Below are 18,518 nucleotides of genomic sequence, written 5' to 3' on the forward strand. Positions count from 1 at the left end.
ACGCGCGCCACGGTGCCGGCGCGGTCCCCGTGGGCGTTGCTCCAGCTCTTGAAGATGGCGGCGGAGGCGTGCGCGCGGGCAAGATAAGGGCAGCGGGACGGCGGCGGCGGGGGCGGACGGAGCTTGGCGCGGCGGGATGGCAGTGGGTGGTGGCGGAGGCCGCTCGGGGCATCGAGGACAGCGGCGACTGTCGGCGCATGGATCTCCGTCATCAGGCCGTCTCTGCCACGCCGCTCCTCCGCCGTCACCCACCGCACGCCCCAACGCGCCACCTTTGCCTCATCTCGCACCGCCGCCCAGCCCGCCCCTGCACGCCGCCTCCGCCTCGCTCGCGCCGCCGCCGACTGCACGCCCCCGCGCGCCTTCTCCGCCTCATCTCGCGCCGCCGCCCTCCGCCTCGCTCGCACCCTGCCTCGCCCGCCGTGAGACGGTAAGAGAGAGAGAGAGGGGTGAGAGAGAGAGGGGTGAGAGAGAGTATGAGTGTATGACAGGTGGGTCCCACAATATTTTTTTAAAATGGAATACTGACTGGACTGCTACGTGTACGAGGGGGGTAGTTCGTCCGGTTTACATAGTTGGGGGTGAAAAATGTCTGGTTTTGTGGTTCAGGGGGATAATTCGGACGACCACGATAGTTCGGGGGGTTAATTCGTACTTTTTCCTTTTCATTAAAGCCATTTCTAATAAAGCCCAAAATTCTTTGCAAGCTGAACTCTTGGCTCTCCAATTGGCGCTAGATATTGCTATGTTTCTCAAATTTGCAGGTGTCACTTTTCTGACGGACAACGCCACAATTGTTGATGCAGCTCAGAAGAAGAACTTTATGGAAGACCCCGGGCATTGGTGCTTGAAACCCATTTGGTCACAAATCATTTCCACCATTCCCATTGATTTGATGCAGGTCTGTTGGATTCCGAGAGAGATTAACAAAATGGCGGACAAGCTGGCCAAAGAAGCTAAGTCTTCTACTAGGAGAGACTTGATCCTAAATTGTCAAAATATAGTGCATTTATCCTATCCAGAGAGAGGCTGTTATGCTAAGCAGTTGAGAGATCATTTCATATCATCCAACTGTATGATCAACTATGTACTCTGCTTCTAATCATAATATATCCTAGTTTTCAAAAAAAAAAAAGACTGCACCTGCATGCATCACATAGCTATATATATATACGATAAGCAATTCACTGCTAGCTACCCTCTAACTCTACAATTCCTTACCAGGCTTTCTAGTAGTGGCCGGGTACAAATTATAATGATGTAGATTAATTAATACTTCCCCGTTTTAAAAAAAGCCAATCTAGAAGGGGTGTAAATGTATCCCTTCCTAGAACTTGTATAAATTAATCTATATCATTTTAATCTAAGTATTAGGTCACATCCCCTCCTAGCTAGGTTAGTTTTTTTTAGACGGAGGGAGCAAGTTATGATCCACCCTTGATCAAATATGATCCACCGTCGCCACTCCTTGCACTGACCGGCCTGCTACTGAGCTTGTGGCGATTGGATCTAGTGGCATCCGAGCCTATGGTGGTTGAATCTAGGAGCCCCCAAGTTGTGGACCTTGTGGTACCACTGGTGGAGAAATCGTTTTTAAGTCCCGGTTCGTAACCCCTATAGTTTCGGTTTTTAAACGGGACTACGAATCCGGGACTAAAGATCCCTATCTTTAGTTCCGGTTTAAATACCCGGAACTGAAGATTGATCTTTAGTCCCGGTTGATGAGAGTGGCAGTCCCGGTTAGTTTTTTTTCATTTATTGTTACTTACTACTTAATCTCTAATTTATTTTCTCCCAAATTAGGTGGGATGCATATCCCCAAATCAAAGTAACATCCCAAATACACAAATCAATCATATACACAACAGATTATACATCCCAAATCAAAGAAACATCCCAAATACACAAATTATGTACCTATCAGATCCATGCAATGAATCACAGATTCTAAAAAAAGAAATTATACATCTCAATCCATACAATGAATCACAAATTATTCATCTCAATCTATACATGGATCACAAATTCTTCAAAAAAAAAAGAAAAAAAAGAGAAGGAAGCAAAGCCGCCGGCCGGCTGAGCCGGCTGCCACCTCCCCTCCTCCCCGACCACCGCCACGCCGCCCGCCGCTGGCCGGCCCGCCCTCCCCCTCCTACTATGCACACGGGAAGGGATAAGAAAGAAAAGAGATAAGGAGGAAGGGAAGAAGGGAAGAGATAAGGATTAGAGATGGAGAGAGGAGTTTGTGTGGACGGGAAAAGAGGATAAGTAATAGGGATTATATAGTGTGTTTTGATCTTTAATCCCAGTTAGTAACACAAACCGGGACTAAAGATCACGATGATCTTTAGTCCCGGTTTGTGTAACTAACCAGGATTAAAGATCCGATCTTTACTTCCGGTTGGTAACTCCAACCGGGACTACAAATCCTGGAGGGCCTGACAACACCTGACAGCATGTGAACCGGGACTAAAGATGATTTTTAGTCCCGTTCTGCTTATAAACCGGGATTAAAGATCACGTAGTCCCATTCTGCTTATAAATCAGGACTAAAAACCATCTTTAGTCCCGATTTTTTATTGCAACCGTGATTATTGTGATTTTTAATCGACCGGACAAAGATGGTTTTCCACTAGTATAGTATATATTGGCTTCTTCAGGGAGCAAGTCTCGTAGCTCAATGGTCGAAAACGGAAGATTGTAAAGAAGGTGTGTATGGCTGGCCGAAGGAAGGAAAAGGCAATATTATGGCGATGCAGCCCAAGCTAGGGGAGAGAGCGGTGGTGTGCGACGTTGACGATAGAGCGGAGCCAGGGCTTAACAATGGGGAGGGGCGGCCCGACAATGAGAACCGCTAGCTTCAGAGCTACAATGAGCGGTCGAGTGCCACTGACATTTGAGCTGCAGCCCACCTGGGCCCTTACTCTGTCTAGATGAATACCCTGGTAGGGAGGCTGGGGATCACCATATCGACGGTGCCGGCCCCTTCTCACTGGGGTGGGCAGAAAAAAACCGAACTAAAAAGACTGAGACCGAGAAATATGGTCATCAATTCGGTACTAAGCAGTGAAAGACATACATAATTTTGTTCGGTCAATTCGGTTAGTCCCCTCAGTTAACCGAAAAGACCAAATTATAAAAAAAAAGTCTAAATGCAACCTACAATCCACTATATTTAATAGGATTAAACTCTAATTTTCACATCCCTACTTATAAGCATGCAGCCTAATAAGAGTCTTTACTCATAAGTGCTTACGATTTTTTTTTTGATTTTTGTGTTCAAAAATTTCAATTATTTCTTTGCATATATGAAAATGTTGTTGAATTTCGGTCAGGACCAAGCCCGAGACCGAAGTGGTCGATGCGGTGGCGGCAGTGGTATGGCGTTCAGAGTCAGAGGAGACGAAGGGTGAGGGACGGAAAGGGCAAGTAGTGTTTGATGGGGGGTGTTGCCATAAAATCCAATATATGGAGTAGTATATTGCAATACTAGCTTTTTAATTTTTGTTACGTATACTAGTGCTAGTGCATTGTGAGGTCGGCTTATGGGGGGTACAGATTAATTAATGTGATGCATGCAATTAAGTGAGGGAGCACAGTAGGTAGGTAGTCAGAGACCGAGACAGTGGGGTAGGCAGTCGTCACGGACAAAGCGTTTCTGGCGTTAAATCGATCGACCAACCCACTAATTAATTAATTAACTACGCACTGTACTAGCCAGCTACTGTCCATGACTACGTACGTCGTATATGTATGTATTCGTACGTAGTGAAGGAATATATATACATGGGTTTTGAAATTGGAGAAAATCCAAGATTGGGCATGTACTAGCACTGATCATCAGTGAACCCCAGGCCAGCAATTAATTAAGCAAGAAACATATAGAGTAAGTTGCAATCATGCATCCAGCAGCAGCAGCAAGAGAGCTGCTAGGATCGGAGGGACATTGAATTGCTAGCTAGTCCTGTTACTCCTGTAGATTTATATGGGAGCTGAGCCTGAGAGGGCAGGCAACAACGCAGGTGCATGCTATAGCTAGCTCCAAATACGGAAACAGTGAGAGTCCGAAATATATATGAATCCAGATCGAGCAGCAGAGGTATATCTGCATATCTTCAGATAGATGATGGATCGATCGGGTGCTAGGAAGACGACGATGGCGTACTGGTACGTATCGCTAGCAGCTGCCTCCTGCAGCATGCTGTCGATCGAGCCTGGGAAAGAGGAAGAAGCTAGACGACGACCGACAAGTGCAGTGCTGCTTCCTGCTGCATATGCATGGCCATGGGCTCCTCTCTCTTCTGCATATAAACGCGCCCACTTCTACATCGTTAGCCGTACGTTCGCGCATGGCGATGCTGATTAATTTGTTTCGGGCTAATTTCCGTCCGGAACGAGACTCGCAGCAAGAGACTACATAAGGCAATACTATATATTTGTAGCAGAATTGTTAAATGGCTGTTAACGAAAAATTGAGATCAAAATTCATAAACTTCCTCGCAAAAAAAATTTTCTTATATAATTTTTTACCTTAACATTTGTTTCGTGATTCGTGCTCCAAAGAAGTCGAGAAGGGAGTGGACGCCTTCTAGGCCTACCGCCTTTTATCGGTTCAAATGCATTATTGTCGGTTTATAAAAACATAACAATTATTGTTGTTAGTTTTTTTAACCAATAATAATATTATTAGAATGTTAAAAAATCTTGAGGGTCGCAATCAATTCTAGCTTGGGCTCGTCCTCAGCTCTATTCGAGCTTGGCTTAAGCTCCAAACGAGCCAAGCCCAACCTTGAGCTAAGCTTGCGAGCTTTACTTACTGAGCTTGACTATATATATTAACTTTTATTGTTTATTCATCTTGTTAGTTTGATAAACCAATAGACAAATATACATTTGTATCTGTCTATACAATAAGTTAGAACATGTTAGCAGCATATACATATCGTAGTCTTTTTTTCTTTTACTCTTTCATTAATGTGATTAACCAGAAAAACAGTTTTAGTTACTAGGATATTATCAATAAAGTATATGTTATACTACTATGTCTGAGCTAAAGCTTAGTCGAGCTTAAATTGAGCTTGCTTAAAAGTTCGTAGGTGGAATAAGCTTGGTTTGGCTTGCGCTTGTCAAGCTTGAGCTAGGAAAGGGGAGGTCTCTCGAGCTCATCTTATTGACAACCCTAGATATATACTATTACTGAACCAACAATGATCAATAACATAATTTTTAAATCCTACTACCTATAAATATTGCGTACACATGAGTACGTGAGTGTAGGCATTCGTCTTTCATATAATAATCATAATAAAACACAAAAATAATGAATAATTGAATCTATAGATGTCCTTCATGCATCCAGAAATGCACGTAGTAGTAGCAGTACTAGTAGTGCTAACTACATTCAAATGCACGGTTTCACGAACTGAATTATGCAATGGTCGTAGCCGGCAAACTGGGGCCCTATCAGCCGGTGATCTGCAGAGAAGAAATAATAAGATTCCAGATCCATACACTGCACGTACCATCTCTGGAACACGATCGTACGTACGGATCGACCATGCATATATTCTCAGATCCATCGACGACCGTACTTTTTTGAAATTCGAAACCTAGCTACTCCAATTAACCAACAATTAACCAACAACATGTACTCTGGAGTAGAGTAGAGTAGTACAGTACGTAGCTAGAAAACACGAGGAGACACGGGCAGCAGCTAGCATTAGCAATGCATGCAGCAAGGGAAGCCAAACAAAAACAAAATAAAGGACGACGTCTAGTGTACCATATGCTGCTTGTCCAATTGAATGAAATGGTCGTACTGAACGACTCTCCCTTTGTCCCTATCTACCGGATTAACTTGGCCTAAATTTACCACACTACTCCAGGTTACTCCCTCCGTCCTAAAAAAAGATAAACCATGGGTTCCCGTGCCAACGTTTGACTGTCCGTGTTATATGAAATTTTTTTATAATTAGTATTTTCATTGTTGTTAGATGATAAAATATGATTAATACTTTATACGTGACTTATCTTTTTAATTTTTTTCATAATTTTTTTAAATAAGACGAACAGTCAAACGTTGGACACGGAAACCAGGGTATGTCTTTTTTTTTTTTTGATCGGAGGGAGTATTCCTTTGCATTATTGTTATTACCAGCTTGTACGTTGGATTATATTGGGACACTGCTAGCTAGGGAATGCTCATTTATGGCCCCTTAATTTGGACCACAGGGGAATGCGGAAGCACATGAATAAGAAAAACAAAATATTTCGATAGGAACACAATGACAAAAGAATGGTGAAAAATTTTTTATCCTGGGCATTGTGACTAGCTCGAAATGATATGGTGTTTAGGGAAAAAGTTTTTGTCAACTCCTCTAACCATTATCTTTCGTGTTATTTTCTATATTCAACGGTGGTGTAAGCTGGAGAAGAAGAGAGAAGGTGGAGATGCGCTGAAGCTGGCAGAGACAAATCTTGATGACTATCAAGTCCCTGTCCCCAACTCGCACTGGCGTTGGATGACCTTTTTTTTTTTTCAGTAATCTGTTTCGAGCCTGTTTCTGATCTCTGTAATGAGTCCTTTCAGTAGCTCTTGCTCCTTGCTTTGTAAAGCTGGCATCCCCAGAGTATGACGTTTCGTGTATCAGACTCTATTGCTTTCAGTAAAAGCAGGGCCTATGGCCTTCAATCTAAAACAACTAGTAATTCTTCATGCTTTGCTGCGAAAATTACTAAGTAACTTTTAATATTTTTTTAATAATTAGGCTAAAAGTAAAAAGATATATTATTTATTATTAAAAAATAAAACTGGTTTGTCACAGTATGTTAAGAGAGAAATAGATTTAGTAGACTCTGCATGAGACTCTAGATGAAATATGATATCCCACACTTTGATTATATGGATGAATAGATGTTAAGTATTATAAAAATGATGGATATATATGTTAAAAATATTGTGAAAAATAATATAAAGGAAGATGATTGGATGTTGATTCGTAGAATTCAATGAATTATATATGATGATGCATGCTTATATAAGTTATATATGTAATTATTACTAGTGGATGATGATGTGGCATGTTTGCATGTTGAGCTTTAAAATTAGTGGGTCATAACTTTATAGTAAGATAGGATGAGAAAATAGAGAAATGTCAAACATATTTAAAAAATACAGCAATGACAGTTTAGATGGAGAAAAAAAAACAAAGAAATTTGAAAAGAGATAAAAGCTCGAACTAAAGTTCCTATGAGGTTGTATCTGTTAAATTTCTTCTCAAACTCCCATGGGTTAAGGCATTGGATAGGATTTAATGGATGTCCAATTCGTTTGTTTCAATGGATCATTTATACAGCAAAATTTTCATAGGATTCAAATCATATGACATTGCTCCAAGAATCTTTTCTCCTTTTCCAAATGTGGTCTTATATAGTTAACTATATAATACCACATTTGTAACATTACAAAGGAGACCCTGGTGCTGGCGGTGCTTTAGTGAGGTACTATAAGCGCTTCTTGCCTTGAACATAAAAACATACTTTATTTTTATCCTCTTTGGTCTTGTTTGACATGATTTAAACTCTTAGACTGTTATAAAAAATAAAGTGATATAATATAGTAATATAGGCTTAGCCTAAATTTTGGATAAAATAAATATCTCGCGATAGCAGCCTTTATCCAGCCCCAGGTCTAACTCTATTTTTTCTTGAGGTGGGAAAGAGAGAAAATAAATTCAAAGCCCATACTAAACAGAGCCCAAGAGGGCGAGGATCCACACTATCTTTGCCATTAGGAAAAAAGTTATCTTTAGATATCTTATCTTGACATCGAGTTTAAATCATGTCCCTAAACCATAATACCAGAAATCTTCACTCTCAACTTACAAAACCGGGCTAAATTAGATCCTCCGACAGTAAAGATGGGTGGTTTCGCTGACATGGCAAAAACAAAAGTAGACCCCATATTTCGTCATATTTCGTCCTCACTCTTCTTCCCTCTTCTCTCTCCTCTTTCTCTCTTCCGTTTTCTCTCCATCTCTCACAGTAGAGAGAGAGAGAGAGAGAGAGAGAGAGAATGTCCTCGATGGCAAGGAAGACGGTGCGTTGGCACCATCGCCAAATGTCCCTAGGTCGCCGTCATCATCATACTCCTCTCCGGCTTCCGCTGCCATCGTCTTCTTCCTTGACCCCTCCTCGGCCAGCAACACACTGTCACCTACGGCGGTGCCTGCCTTGTTTGCTGCCATTTCTCCTCTATCTTCCATCGCGTGCCGATCGACCTGGAAGAGCCCCATCGCTGTCGCCTAGATTGGGAGGGGTCTACTAGGAGCTGGCGCCATCTATGGAGGAGCTTAATGGAGATTGAGCAGCAGCCATCGCCTCCAGATGCGGCTGACGATGCTCCTTCTCCTTCTCCCCTCTCCCACCCAATGCGATCGGCCACGCCTTGTCCTTCCCCTTCTCTCCTCTTCCCGTAGTTGCCGCTGCCGCTGCCTCCGCTGACCATTGATGAGGCACGACCTTTCCCTCTCTCTTGGCCGCAGTCGGTGATTACTCGACCTCACTCACGGCTCAGTGGCGTCCCTCTTCTCTCCCATCGCTCGAGCTCGGTGACGCTGGCCGAAACCTTTCCCTCTCCTGTCGGCCGCCCTTTCTCCCGCCACCATTCTCCTCGCTGCTCACCCGCCTATTCACCCTTCCCGTCCACCAGCCAGGAGAGAAATGGGAAGAGAGTGGAGAAACAGAGAAAGAGAGGAGGAAGAAGACCGAGAGCAAGGGGAGAGAAAGAGAGGAGGGAGAGAGAAGAGGGGAGGAGAGTAATGATGACATGTGGGACCCACTTTTGTTTTTTTCCCATGTAAGCGCCTAGTCGGCGTGAGTACATCTAATTTAACCCGGTTTTGCAAGTTCGGAGGATGAAGATTTTTGGTATTGTGGTTCAGGATGCGTTTCGAACTCGACGTCAAGATGAGAGACCTAAAGTGAACTTATTCCTTGCCAATATGGAAGGCCCACGATCATACCTGGACTTCTACATGTCTCACCTGACCCATGTGATGGGCCTAATGGGCTTTTGTAGCTGAGCAGTTGGCTGCAAGAAAATCTTTTGACCTCAGTTCCTAACTGCATCTCCTGCCAACATTTTTCATCCTGGTATGATCTACTACTCTTAATACTAATCCATGGTGATAATTTTGCTCAAATCAATCCATGTGAGTTTCTTTTATGAACTCCAACGTCCAGTTTTAATTCCTCATTATGCAAAGCAGATATATACTCTGAGAAATGAAACTGAAGTTCTCATTTTCGATGAAAGTGCATTTACACTGTTCCGTGGTTCTCAAACAAACATTCTGTACCATGAACTGCATTCTCAATAAGATTAAGATGAAAACTGCAATTACTCATCTACAAACTGGAACAAACACCGATCAAATAGCAATCACTTGCTGCCTTCGGCAGGAACAAGTACAAGTAGTATTTTTTACAGATCCTGCACTAAACTTCAGTTCATGGATCTCTTGTAATAGTAATACCCATGCAATTTATGAATATCCAATTACTTGGGAAGTACAGGGGTAAGCAATGGGCCACCGGAGAAGAAGGCCTCCAGGTTTGCAATCATGAGGTCGGCCAGGTCCCAGTTGGATTCAGTGGTGAAGACAGCTTCATGCGCCGTGAGCACCACATTGTCCATGGACAGGAGCTCTGCCGGCACATCAGGCTCCTTCTCAAACACATCAAGCCCTGCACCTGCAATTCTCCCTTCCTTCAGTGCCCTGATCAGCTCTGCCTCATCAACAATCCCGCCGCGAGCGATGTTCACGATGACGCCGTCTTTTCCAAGGGCTTCTAGCACACTACTGTCGACGATGTGCCGCGTCTCATCGTTCAGCGCGCACGCGACGATGAGCACGTCGGATGCAGCGGCAAGGTCGGTGACATCAGGGAAGTAGTTGTAGGAGACAGAATCCTTTGGCCTCCTGGAGTTGTAGGAAATGGTGCAGCCGAATGCTTGGAGCCTCTTTGCAATCAGTGATCCAATGCTGCCCAAGCCGATGATACCTACATGCTTGCCACTTAGCTGATAACAGCATAATTTTTTTTGTGTCAATTTCATTGAGATATTGATGTTGTCATAACTGATGTTAGATACTCAGATTGAACTGTAAAATGCAAGTACGAATAGGCCAGAACACAACATGGTGCTAATTCTTGGATGCCAATTATAACTTCTGGGGAACAAATAGGCATTTCCCAGTCAGGCATGAGTAGATCCTGAACTCACATTTTGCAGAAAATGTTCAGATGTTAGAGATTGTCTGACAATTACTAGGAAATAGTAGCACTGATAAAGCAATACTAAGCTGTAACTTCAAGTTACAAACATTTGAACTTTGCCATCCACGACCATTTTTGATACAGAGAGCGCCATTTTTTTTTTCCGATGATGAAATGAGGCAGAATCAAATTCCTTCAGTTCTTCCATAAATGGAGAAGAACACTAACCCAAAAAGTTGATGACAATCAAAAATTGTTAAGTTTGATCAATTACAACAATATCCTAATCACAATTTACAGCAGTAACATACAGTGAGTCAAAACCAAGAACGAACCTTGGATCCAAGCGGGTAGTCCCCACGCGCCGCCCAGAGCCCGCGGCGGACGTACCGGTCGGACGCCGAGATGCGCCGGAGCACGTCGACGAGGAGACCGACGGCGTGGTCCGCCACGTCGGTGGAGAAGACCGTGCCTGCGCCGGCCACCGCGACCCCGCGGCGCGCGCACTCGGCGAGGTCGATGTGGTCGACGCCTGCGCCGGTGGTGACGACGCAGCCAAGGGAGGGCACCGCGTCAAGGAACGCGGCGTTGACCTGGATGGCTCCGCCGGCGACGACGACGGCGGCGAGCGGGGGGTCGGGCCCCGCGGCGGCGGCGGCGAGGAAGGCGAGGAGGGGAGCGCCTGATTCGTAGAAGTTGAGGACGCGGAAGCGCGAGCGAAGCTCCGCCGCGAGACGGTCGTTGATGCGGCGCAGCAGAAGCACCGGTCGCTTGCCGCCGGTGGCAGGCGGCGCGGCCACGGCTGATGTCATCGCAGATGCTCCTAAAAATGGAATTGATTTCTTTTTCTGTTTTAGATAAAAATCCATATACTACCTGCTAAGACTGAGTTCAGCATCCGACTTTCAAAACTTATACTAACTCAGTTAAACTTTTTAAATTGTTAAATGGTGTATTTCTTTTTAGAAAGGTTTCTATAGAATAGTTGTTTCAAAAATTTATATTAGTATTTTTTCTAAATTTATTTTAGCTAATACTCCTTTCATATTTTACTGTATGATGCCGTTGACTTTTTTTATCAACGTTTGACCATTTGTCTAATTTGAAAACTTTATGTAATTATCATTTATTTTATTGTGGCTTGATTTATCATCAAATGATATTTAAGCATGACATAAATATTTTTGTATTTGCACAAAAAATTTTAAATAAGACGAATGGTCAAACGTTGGTCAAAAAGTCAACGGTATCATACATTAAAATACGGAGGGAGTATTTAATTAACCATGTGTTAATGGATAATTCTGTTTTACGTGCAGGGGAGGTGTAGTTCCCAACCTTAATGAATTTTATCCAGCACTATAAACTTTAAAACTAGTCATCTAACCCTCAGTGGTGGAGCTACCGCTCCGCTACCTAGCCGGCTAGCCACCCGGGCTTGTCGGCAAAGACTCCATTGAATTTTAATATTGAATAGTAAATTGATGATTAAATATCTATAGCAAATATTATTTATATTGAAGTTTGCTCGGGCTTAAAAAAATCATTCTAGGTCCACCACTACACCCCCCTAAAGTGATTTAGGGTATTTGAAAGCTTAAATAAGTGGTTTTGAAGAACTAATATAGCATGTTCACGTATTATCAATCATCGATTAATTACCAATTTATATCCTATAGTGATATCATACTAGGAGCAAAATGAAAGATTTAGGTAGAGATTTTAACATATATGTCCAATTTATATATCACGGAATGAAACTCATCCAATATATATGTAAATCAGAAAAAAAAAAACACTCCGCAAAACCATCATCTTACAGTGTCTAAGGCGATTGAACACCCGACTTCAAAGTTCAATTGAACAGTTTAAGGGGATATTTGGACATTTCCATTTTCTTTTAAGGATGTCAGTTATCAGGTCATGGTCGCTACAGCAAAAATGTCGCATATCGCATCGCAACAAATGGCATGGTCGATGCCCGAAACCACCCAAAAAGAAAGCAACAAATCACCAAAAAAAAGAAAGAGAAATGTCGTCGCCGCCGGTGCTCTTGCTGTGCCGGCTGTTCCCGGGCACCTTCACCGACGTCGCCCACCGATTCCGCCTCCTCGACTTCTACGCCTCCGCGCTTCCCATCCACGCCTTCCTCGCCGCCGTGGCCGCCCACGCCGACCCACCTCGCGTCGTCCTCGTCTTCGGCGGCGGGCCCATCCCCGTCGGCGCTGAGCTGTTCGACGCCGTCCCCTCCCTCCGCTGCATCATCACCGTCAGCGCCGGGACCAACCACATCGACCTCCGCGAGTGCGCGCGCCGCGGCGTGCAGGTCGCCAACGCCGGCGGGATCTACTCCACCGACGTCGCCGACTACGCTGTCGGCCTCCTGCTCGACGTTCTCCGCCACGTCTCCGCCGGAGACCGCTTCGTCCGGCGCGGCCTCTGTCCGGAGCAGCGCGGCGGCGATTTCCTCCCCCTCGGATCCAAGATCGGCGGGAGGCGCGTCGGCATCATCGGCCTCGGCAGCATAGGGTCGGCGATCGCGAGGAGACTGGAGGCGTTCGGCTGCGTCGTCTCCTACCACAACCGCCGGCGAAGGGAGGACGTGGCCTACGCCTACTTCCCGACCGCCACCGACCTCGCCGCGAGCTCCGACGTGCTCGTCGTGGCGTGCGCGCTGACGGCGGAGACGCGGCGCATCGTGGACCGGGGCGTGCTGGACGCGCTGGGGGAGCGCGGCGTGGTCGTGAACGTGGCGCGCGGCGCCAACGTCGACGAGGCGGAGCTGGTGCGCGCGCTGGCGGAGGGCAGGGTCGCCGGCGCGGGGTTGGAAGTGTTCGACGACGAGCCCAACGTGCCGCCGGAGCTGTGGGCCATGGACAACGTGGTGCTCACCCCGCACCAGGCCATCTTCACCCCGGAATCCATGGCCGACCTGAGCCGCGTCGTCCTCGCCAACCTCGACGCGTTCTTCGCCGGCGAGCCGCTGCTTACGCGAGTGGAAGCCTCGGAGTGACGCACACTTGCCCTGTTAGTCCAACAATTGACTTATTCTTATTATCATCATTATTGCTATAAAATGTTTTAGGGCCTAGTTTCGTTTTGGAGGAAAAGCAAAGGATATAGATTCCTACGGATTGATTATTGTGAGTATCATTCGTTTCGTATGAATAAAGTATAGACAAATAAAAAAACCATTTCCGGTAAGTTATAGAGAGAAAACATAAAAAAGAATTTCATCAACTATACCTTTTGAAAAATTTTCTATGGATTAATGTGGATATGCATTACTATTCTTTCACTTCAATTCATATATGTTAAAATTCCTCCACGCCGAACAAGCTCTTACTAATCATTATTCATTCTGTGTGGTCTACCTATGCAGAGAAGAGATACAATTTTATTACTTAAATGAATCAACTATCTTAATTTATCTTTTCTAAAAGACCATTAGAAGGTTAATCTATTATACATTCTGCAGAACAGTGAAATTTTATTTCACTTTGTTATTCATTAGGTGACTGAAAATATAACAAAATCACCAGTTGAATTGACCACCTGTCGATCTATGCACAAGATTTGTGCATCCGTCTTTCTTGCTGCTAGTGTCTTCTTCAGCGACAGAAATTGTTTTCATTTATTTTATTGTCTTTATATGACTACTATTTTTCATATTTATACTAAATTTGTGATAAAACAAATTATCGAATGTTTTAGTATTAAAGTTAACAACTTTGTACACGATGAAGTGGGTGTAGCTCAACTAGTTAGGTTTCTTTTAATAGAATCGGCCTACCCAGTATAAGTCCTAGAATTAACATGGGTGTTCAGTGACGAAGCTATATTTTTTTTGGGGGGGGGGGGGGGTGCACATGAACCTTCTAAATTTCTAATTTCTCACTCAATTGATGCTAGAATGTACAGTGTTGTACTGAAATTTTCTAGATTTTTAATGGTAGTGTGCCCCCCTTTTTTTTGATGTTAGCTTCACCCCTAGTGTTCACAATTACGGCTACCTATTTTTTTCACTAGTAGACGACGTAATTGTGGATAGCGAGATGCTCATGATGGCTTTATCAATATCAAGATTTGATGACTCAGTTTTTAGAAGTTGCTTATCAGGTAGAGTGTGTGTGTGTTCATATGTGTTGGTATATGTGTATCGTGAGTCTGTGTTTGTACTATGTTTAATTTAAAAAAGAGAATACTGCTTTCTATAGGTAAAACACAGAGGTGGAATACCAAATCCTCTGCCTGATTGTGTACCAGCTGTGTATGACGCCGTCGAATCAGTCTTCCAAAAAACAATCGACCACAGCCTTACCTGGTGCTGGTGAGGTGAGCAGAGCTATCCCAATTCCAATTCCAATTCACAATTCCCAAAGTGGAGGAGAAGATGGTGGCGCCGTCGCCCGACGCCGGGAAGCCGCTGGTGATCCTGCCGCGGCCGCTCTACCCGGAGTTCGCTGCCGCGCTGGACGGCCGCTTCCGCTTCGTGCTTGCCGCCGACGCCGACGAGGGCAACGCAGCAGAGGCGAGGGCCGTGCTCGTGCCGGCTCTGACGCCTGTGTCCGCAGATCTCGTGGCTAGGCTCCCCAAGCTGGAGATCGTGGTGGCCACGTCCACCGGCGTTGACCACATCGACCTCGACGCGTGCCGCCGCCGCGGGATCAGCGTCACCAACGCCGGCGAGGTGTTTGCCCCCGACGTGGCGGACTACGCGGTCGGGCTCGTCGTCGCCGTGCTTCGCCGCGTGGCCGCCGCCGAGGCCTACCTCCGGCGAGGCAGGTGGGTGGCGGACGGTGACTACCCTCTCGCGACCAAGGTAATTCATTAATTAAGGCTGTGTTTAGATACAAGGTTTGGATCCAAACTTCAGTTCTTTTCCATCACATCAACTTGTCATATACACATAATTTTTCAGTCACAATATTTTCAATTTAACCAAAATTTAAACTTTACGCTGAATTAAACACAGCCTAACTAATGTACTGTAATTATTGGATCGGAGGAACGATCCAATCACGCTATTTATTGCAGCCTTAATTCATGAGTCAGTCATTCACAAACCGTCAGAAATTTTCTCTCCTCTTTTCATGTAGCAGTTCAACGTTTACTTGTAAACTCATCCAAAGTATAACTTGCATTATTAGTGGCTGAGGAAATACCGAACTTTCCAGGATAAAAAATGAGAATTCCAGTAATTTTGGAATGGGACCATCTAAAAATATTTGGGCCCAAAAATTACAGGTCCTTCAAATATGTCATTATATTCCAAACTCTTCATAAAATTTGCCATGTCATCCTAGATGGGTCATCCTTCAACTGATTCAGGCCTCCTTCAATCTGCTCTCACTAGTATTGGGGGTCGTTTTGGGAGCTATAGGATGGGTGTTTTTTTTAATCCCTTATCACCTACATCTAAAATAACATATTTGAAATCGGCTCCATCTAACACATTGTGTCATAAGACAATGTGAATCCAAATTTAAAGTAAAAATGAAAAAAAAATCATATTTTTCCGTTAATGACTTGCTGGCCCAAAATTATGATAGTGTTTAAGATAGATTAAGATCGAGCTTAGCCCACCTATCTCCTCTTAAGCTTTCCTCATTTCGTCCTCTTCACCCTGGTCCACTTAGAGCAGATACAATAGCAGACTATAAGCCAGCTGCAAACATATTTTAAGAAGATAAATAAAGAGAGAGAAGAGCAGCGGGCTACAGATTTGTAGCCAGCTGTAGCACAGACTCTAAGACGCAGTTTGTGTATGACAGATGGGACCAGATATTAATAGTGTAGTATATGACTATTGTATGGATAAGCTATTAGATTGGCTATAGATGAATTGGAGCTAGTAGTTGGCTATACTATTAAACTTGCTCTTAGGCTCTGTTCGTTCCAGGGTGATAGGGGAGATTGAGTCTCCTTTTCCGCGCGCACGCTTTTCAAACTACTAAATGATGCGTTTTTTACAAAAAAAAATTCTATAGGAAAGTTGCTTTAAAAAATTATATTAATCCATTTTTAAAATTTAAAATAGTTAATACTTAATTAATTATGAGCTAATGGCTCACCTCGTTTTGCGTATCTTGTCAATCTCCTCAATCCTCTTCTCCTCAAACACACCCTTATTCATCCACCTCACTAACTTTCTCCTCTTGTCCACCCAAACTGCCGTCGGAGGTTTGGATATGAGCTACCGTAAGTCTATTAGAGCAATTTTTATAATAGAGATGGCTATTATGGTTTACAGGTAAAATGAAAAAAACAATCTGATCAAATTATTATGGTTTACAGGTAAAATGAAAAAAAATCTGATCAAATTAAAAAGTTTCAGGGGAGTAAATTGGAGTTTCCTTTTTCTTGTAGAAATGACACAAATTAGCCCACATCTCTACCCTGCCCCCACTTATCAGTACACTGACTTTCTCCTTCTCCCTCACCGCCGCCCACCGTCGCCGCCTCGCCGGATATGGCGCCGCCGGCGACCCAAGACGGTTCTTCGTCCAAACCGATCGTGCTCTTGGTCGACCCTCTCATCCCGGAGTTCGAGCAGGAGCTCGCACCCAGCTACCGCCTCCTTCCCGCCGCGGACGCCGACGAGGCCGCCGCCGCCTCCGCGAGGGCGCTCCTCACCGTGGACCTCCCTGCCGTGACCGCCGCACAAATCGACGCGCTCCCGGCGATCGAGCTGGTGGTGGCGTCGTCCGCGGGCGTCGACCACATCAACCTCGGCGCATGCCGCCGCCGCGGGATCGCGGTCACCAATGCCCAGAACGCGTTCTCCGCCGACGCCGCAGACTACGCCGTCGGCCTGCTCGTGGCCGTGCTCCGCCGAGTCGCTGCCGCCGACGCGTACGTCAGGCGCGGCGCCTGGGCCACCGCCGCTGGCGATTACCCTCTCGCGAGCAAGGTTCTTGCAGATTTGGGTGGAAAGAAAATCGAGGTGAATCGAAATGCTAATCCGATGATCTCTCTCTCTCGCAGGTGAGCGGCAAGCGGGTGGGGATCGTGGGGCTGGGAAGCATCGGCGGCCTGGTGGCGCGGCGGCTGGCGGCGTTCGGCTGCGTGATCGCCTACAACTCGAGGTCACCGAAGGCGTCGGCGCCGTACAAGTTCTACCCCAGCGTGCGGGAGCTCGCCGCGGAGAGCGACGTGCTGGTGCTGAGCTGCGCGCTGACGGAGGAGACGCGGCGCATGGTGGGCCGGGAGGTGATGGAGGCGCTGGGGAAGGGCGGCGTGCTGGTGAACGTGGGGCGCGGCGGGCTGGTGGACGAGGCCGAGCTGGTGAGGTGCCTGCGGGAAGGGGTGCTCGGCGGCGCCGGGCTGGACGTGTACGAGAACGAGCCGGAGGTGCCGCCGGAGCTGTGGGGGATGGACAACGTCGTGCTGTCGGACCACCGCGCGGTGATCACGCCGGAGTCCATCCAAGGCGTCGTCGACATCGTCAAGGCCAACCTTGACGCCTTCTTCTCCGGGAAGCCTCTAGTCAGCCAAGTGCAGCTCTGAACGTACTACAAACAAGTACACTCAGTTTCTGAACCTCAACCTGCATTCTCAACCTGAAAAATAACAAGGGACAAGTTGTTGCTTGTTCATGTTTGTATGTATGCATATGCTGCGATTTCGATCTGAGCCAATCATACATAAATTGGGAGGATAATCTGAGATGATTTCACATTGTTGTGCTCACTGATTTGCAAGCAGCCCTGTATCTTGTTGTTGTAACACACATCAGAGTAAACTCAATCAATACTCCATTCTTGTGGAGTATTATTCAATGTCTTAATTTTCTTTAGGTAATGCAAATGTATAATTGCATCTCACCAACCACGCCCCCCCCCCCCCCCCCCCCCCCCCAAAAAAAAAAGGAAAATCTGAATGCGAGCAAGAAGACCGGCAGGCTCTCAAGGGCAGCTCGTATTGCTTTGTCTGCCAATGGGTTTGGACTATTTTTGTCTCGTACAGTATTTAAGGAATATAAACACATTCACTTCCCAATTCCTAAAATTAGTGAAAACTATAAAGCCAACATAATGGTAAAACTATTGGCATGTTTGGAAGTCAAATTTTTTTACTCGACTAGAAAAAAATACCCATACGTTGCAATGGATGAAGGCTATTTTAATTTTATTATTATTACATGGTTTAGTTAAGGTGAAATTCACTGTGAGAATTCGCTTGAATACATATTATTTTTTCTAGAAAATCATAAGCTGCAATTAGGAGTTGATCGT

At 45.3% G+C, this 18,518-nt stretch overlaps 2 protein-coding genes and 1 pseudogene across 4 annotated transcripts; 2 read left to right on the top strand and 1 right to left on the bottom strand.

Moving 5' to 3' along the window:
* Positions 1-9,354: 9,354 nt before the first annotated feature.
* Positions 9,355-14,709, bottom strand: LOC127771128 (glyoxylate/hydroxypyruvate reductase HPR3-like). 2 transcript variants are annotated; one of them, XM_052296959.1, is made up of 3 exons: positions 14,603-14,709; positions 10,617-11,104; positions 9,356-10,084 (listed from the first exon to the last, which is right to left on the bottom strand). In XM_052296959.1, exons 2-3 carry the CDS (start codon positions 11,091-11,093, stop codon positions 9,560-9,562), a joined length of 1,002 nt encoding a protein of 333 aa, XP_052152919.1. In that variant the 5' UTR covers positions 11,094-11,104; positions 14,603-14,709; the 3' UTR covers positions 9,356-9,559. The 2 variants fall into 2 exon arrangements, with proteins under 2 accessions (XP_052152918.1, XP_052152919.1); XM_052296958.1 differs by lacking the exon at positions 14,603-14,709 and having other exon boundaries at positions 9,355-10,084; positions 10,617-11,150.
* LOC127771129 (glyoxylate/hydroxypyruvate reductase HPR3-like) lies at positions 12,252-14,634 on the top strand (annotated as a pseudogene).
* On the top strand, positions 14,675-18,062 carry LOC127771130 (glyoxylate/hydroxypyruvate reductase HPR3). Of its 2 annotated transcripts, none has more exons than XM_052296961.1 (2): positions 14,675-15,103; positions 17,269-18,062. In XM_052296961.1, the coding sequence occupies exons 1-2, from the start codon at positions 14,675-14,677 to the stop codon at positions 17,788-17,790; spliced, it is 951 nt and encodes a 316-aa protein (XP_052152921.1). In that variant the 3' UTR covers positions 17,791-18,062. The 2 variants fall into 2 exon arrangements, with proteins under 2 accessions (XP_052152921.1, XP_052152920.1); XM_052296960.1 differs by lacking the exon at positions 14,675-15,103 and adding an exon at positions 15,110-17,194.
* The last annotated feature ends 456 nt before the right edge of the window (positions 18,063-18,518 follow it).

This window comes from Oryza glaberrima, chromosome 4 (assembly GCF_000147395.1).
Source record: "Oryza glaberrima chromosome 4, OglaRS2, whole genome shotgun sequence".
Classification (NCBI taxonomy): Eukaryota; Viridiplantae; Streptophyta; class Magnoliopsida; order Poales; family Poaceae; genus Oryza; species Oryza glaberrima.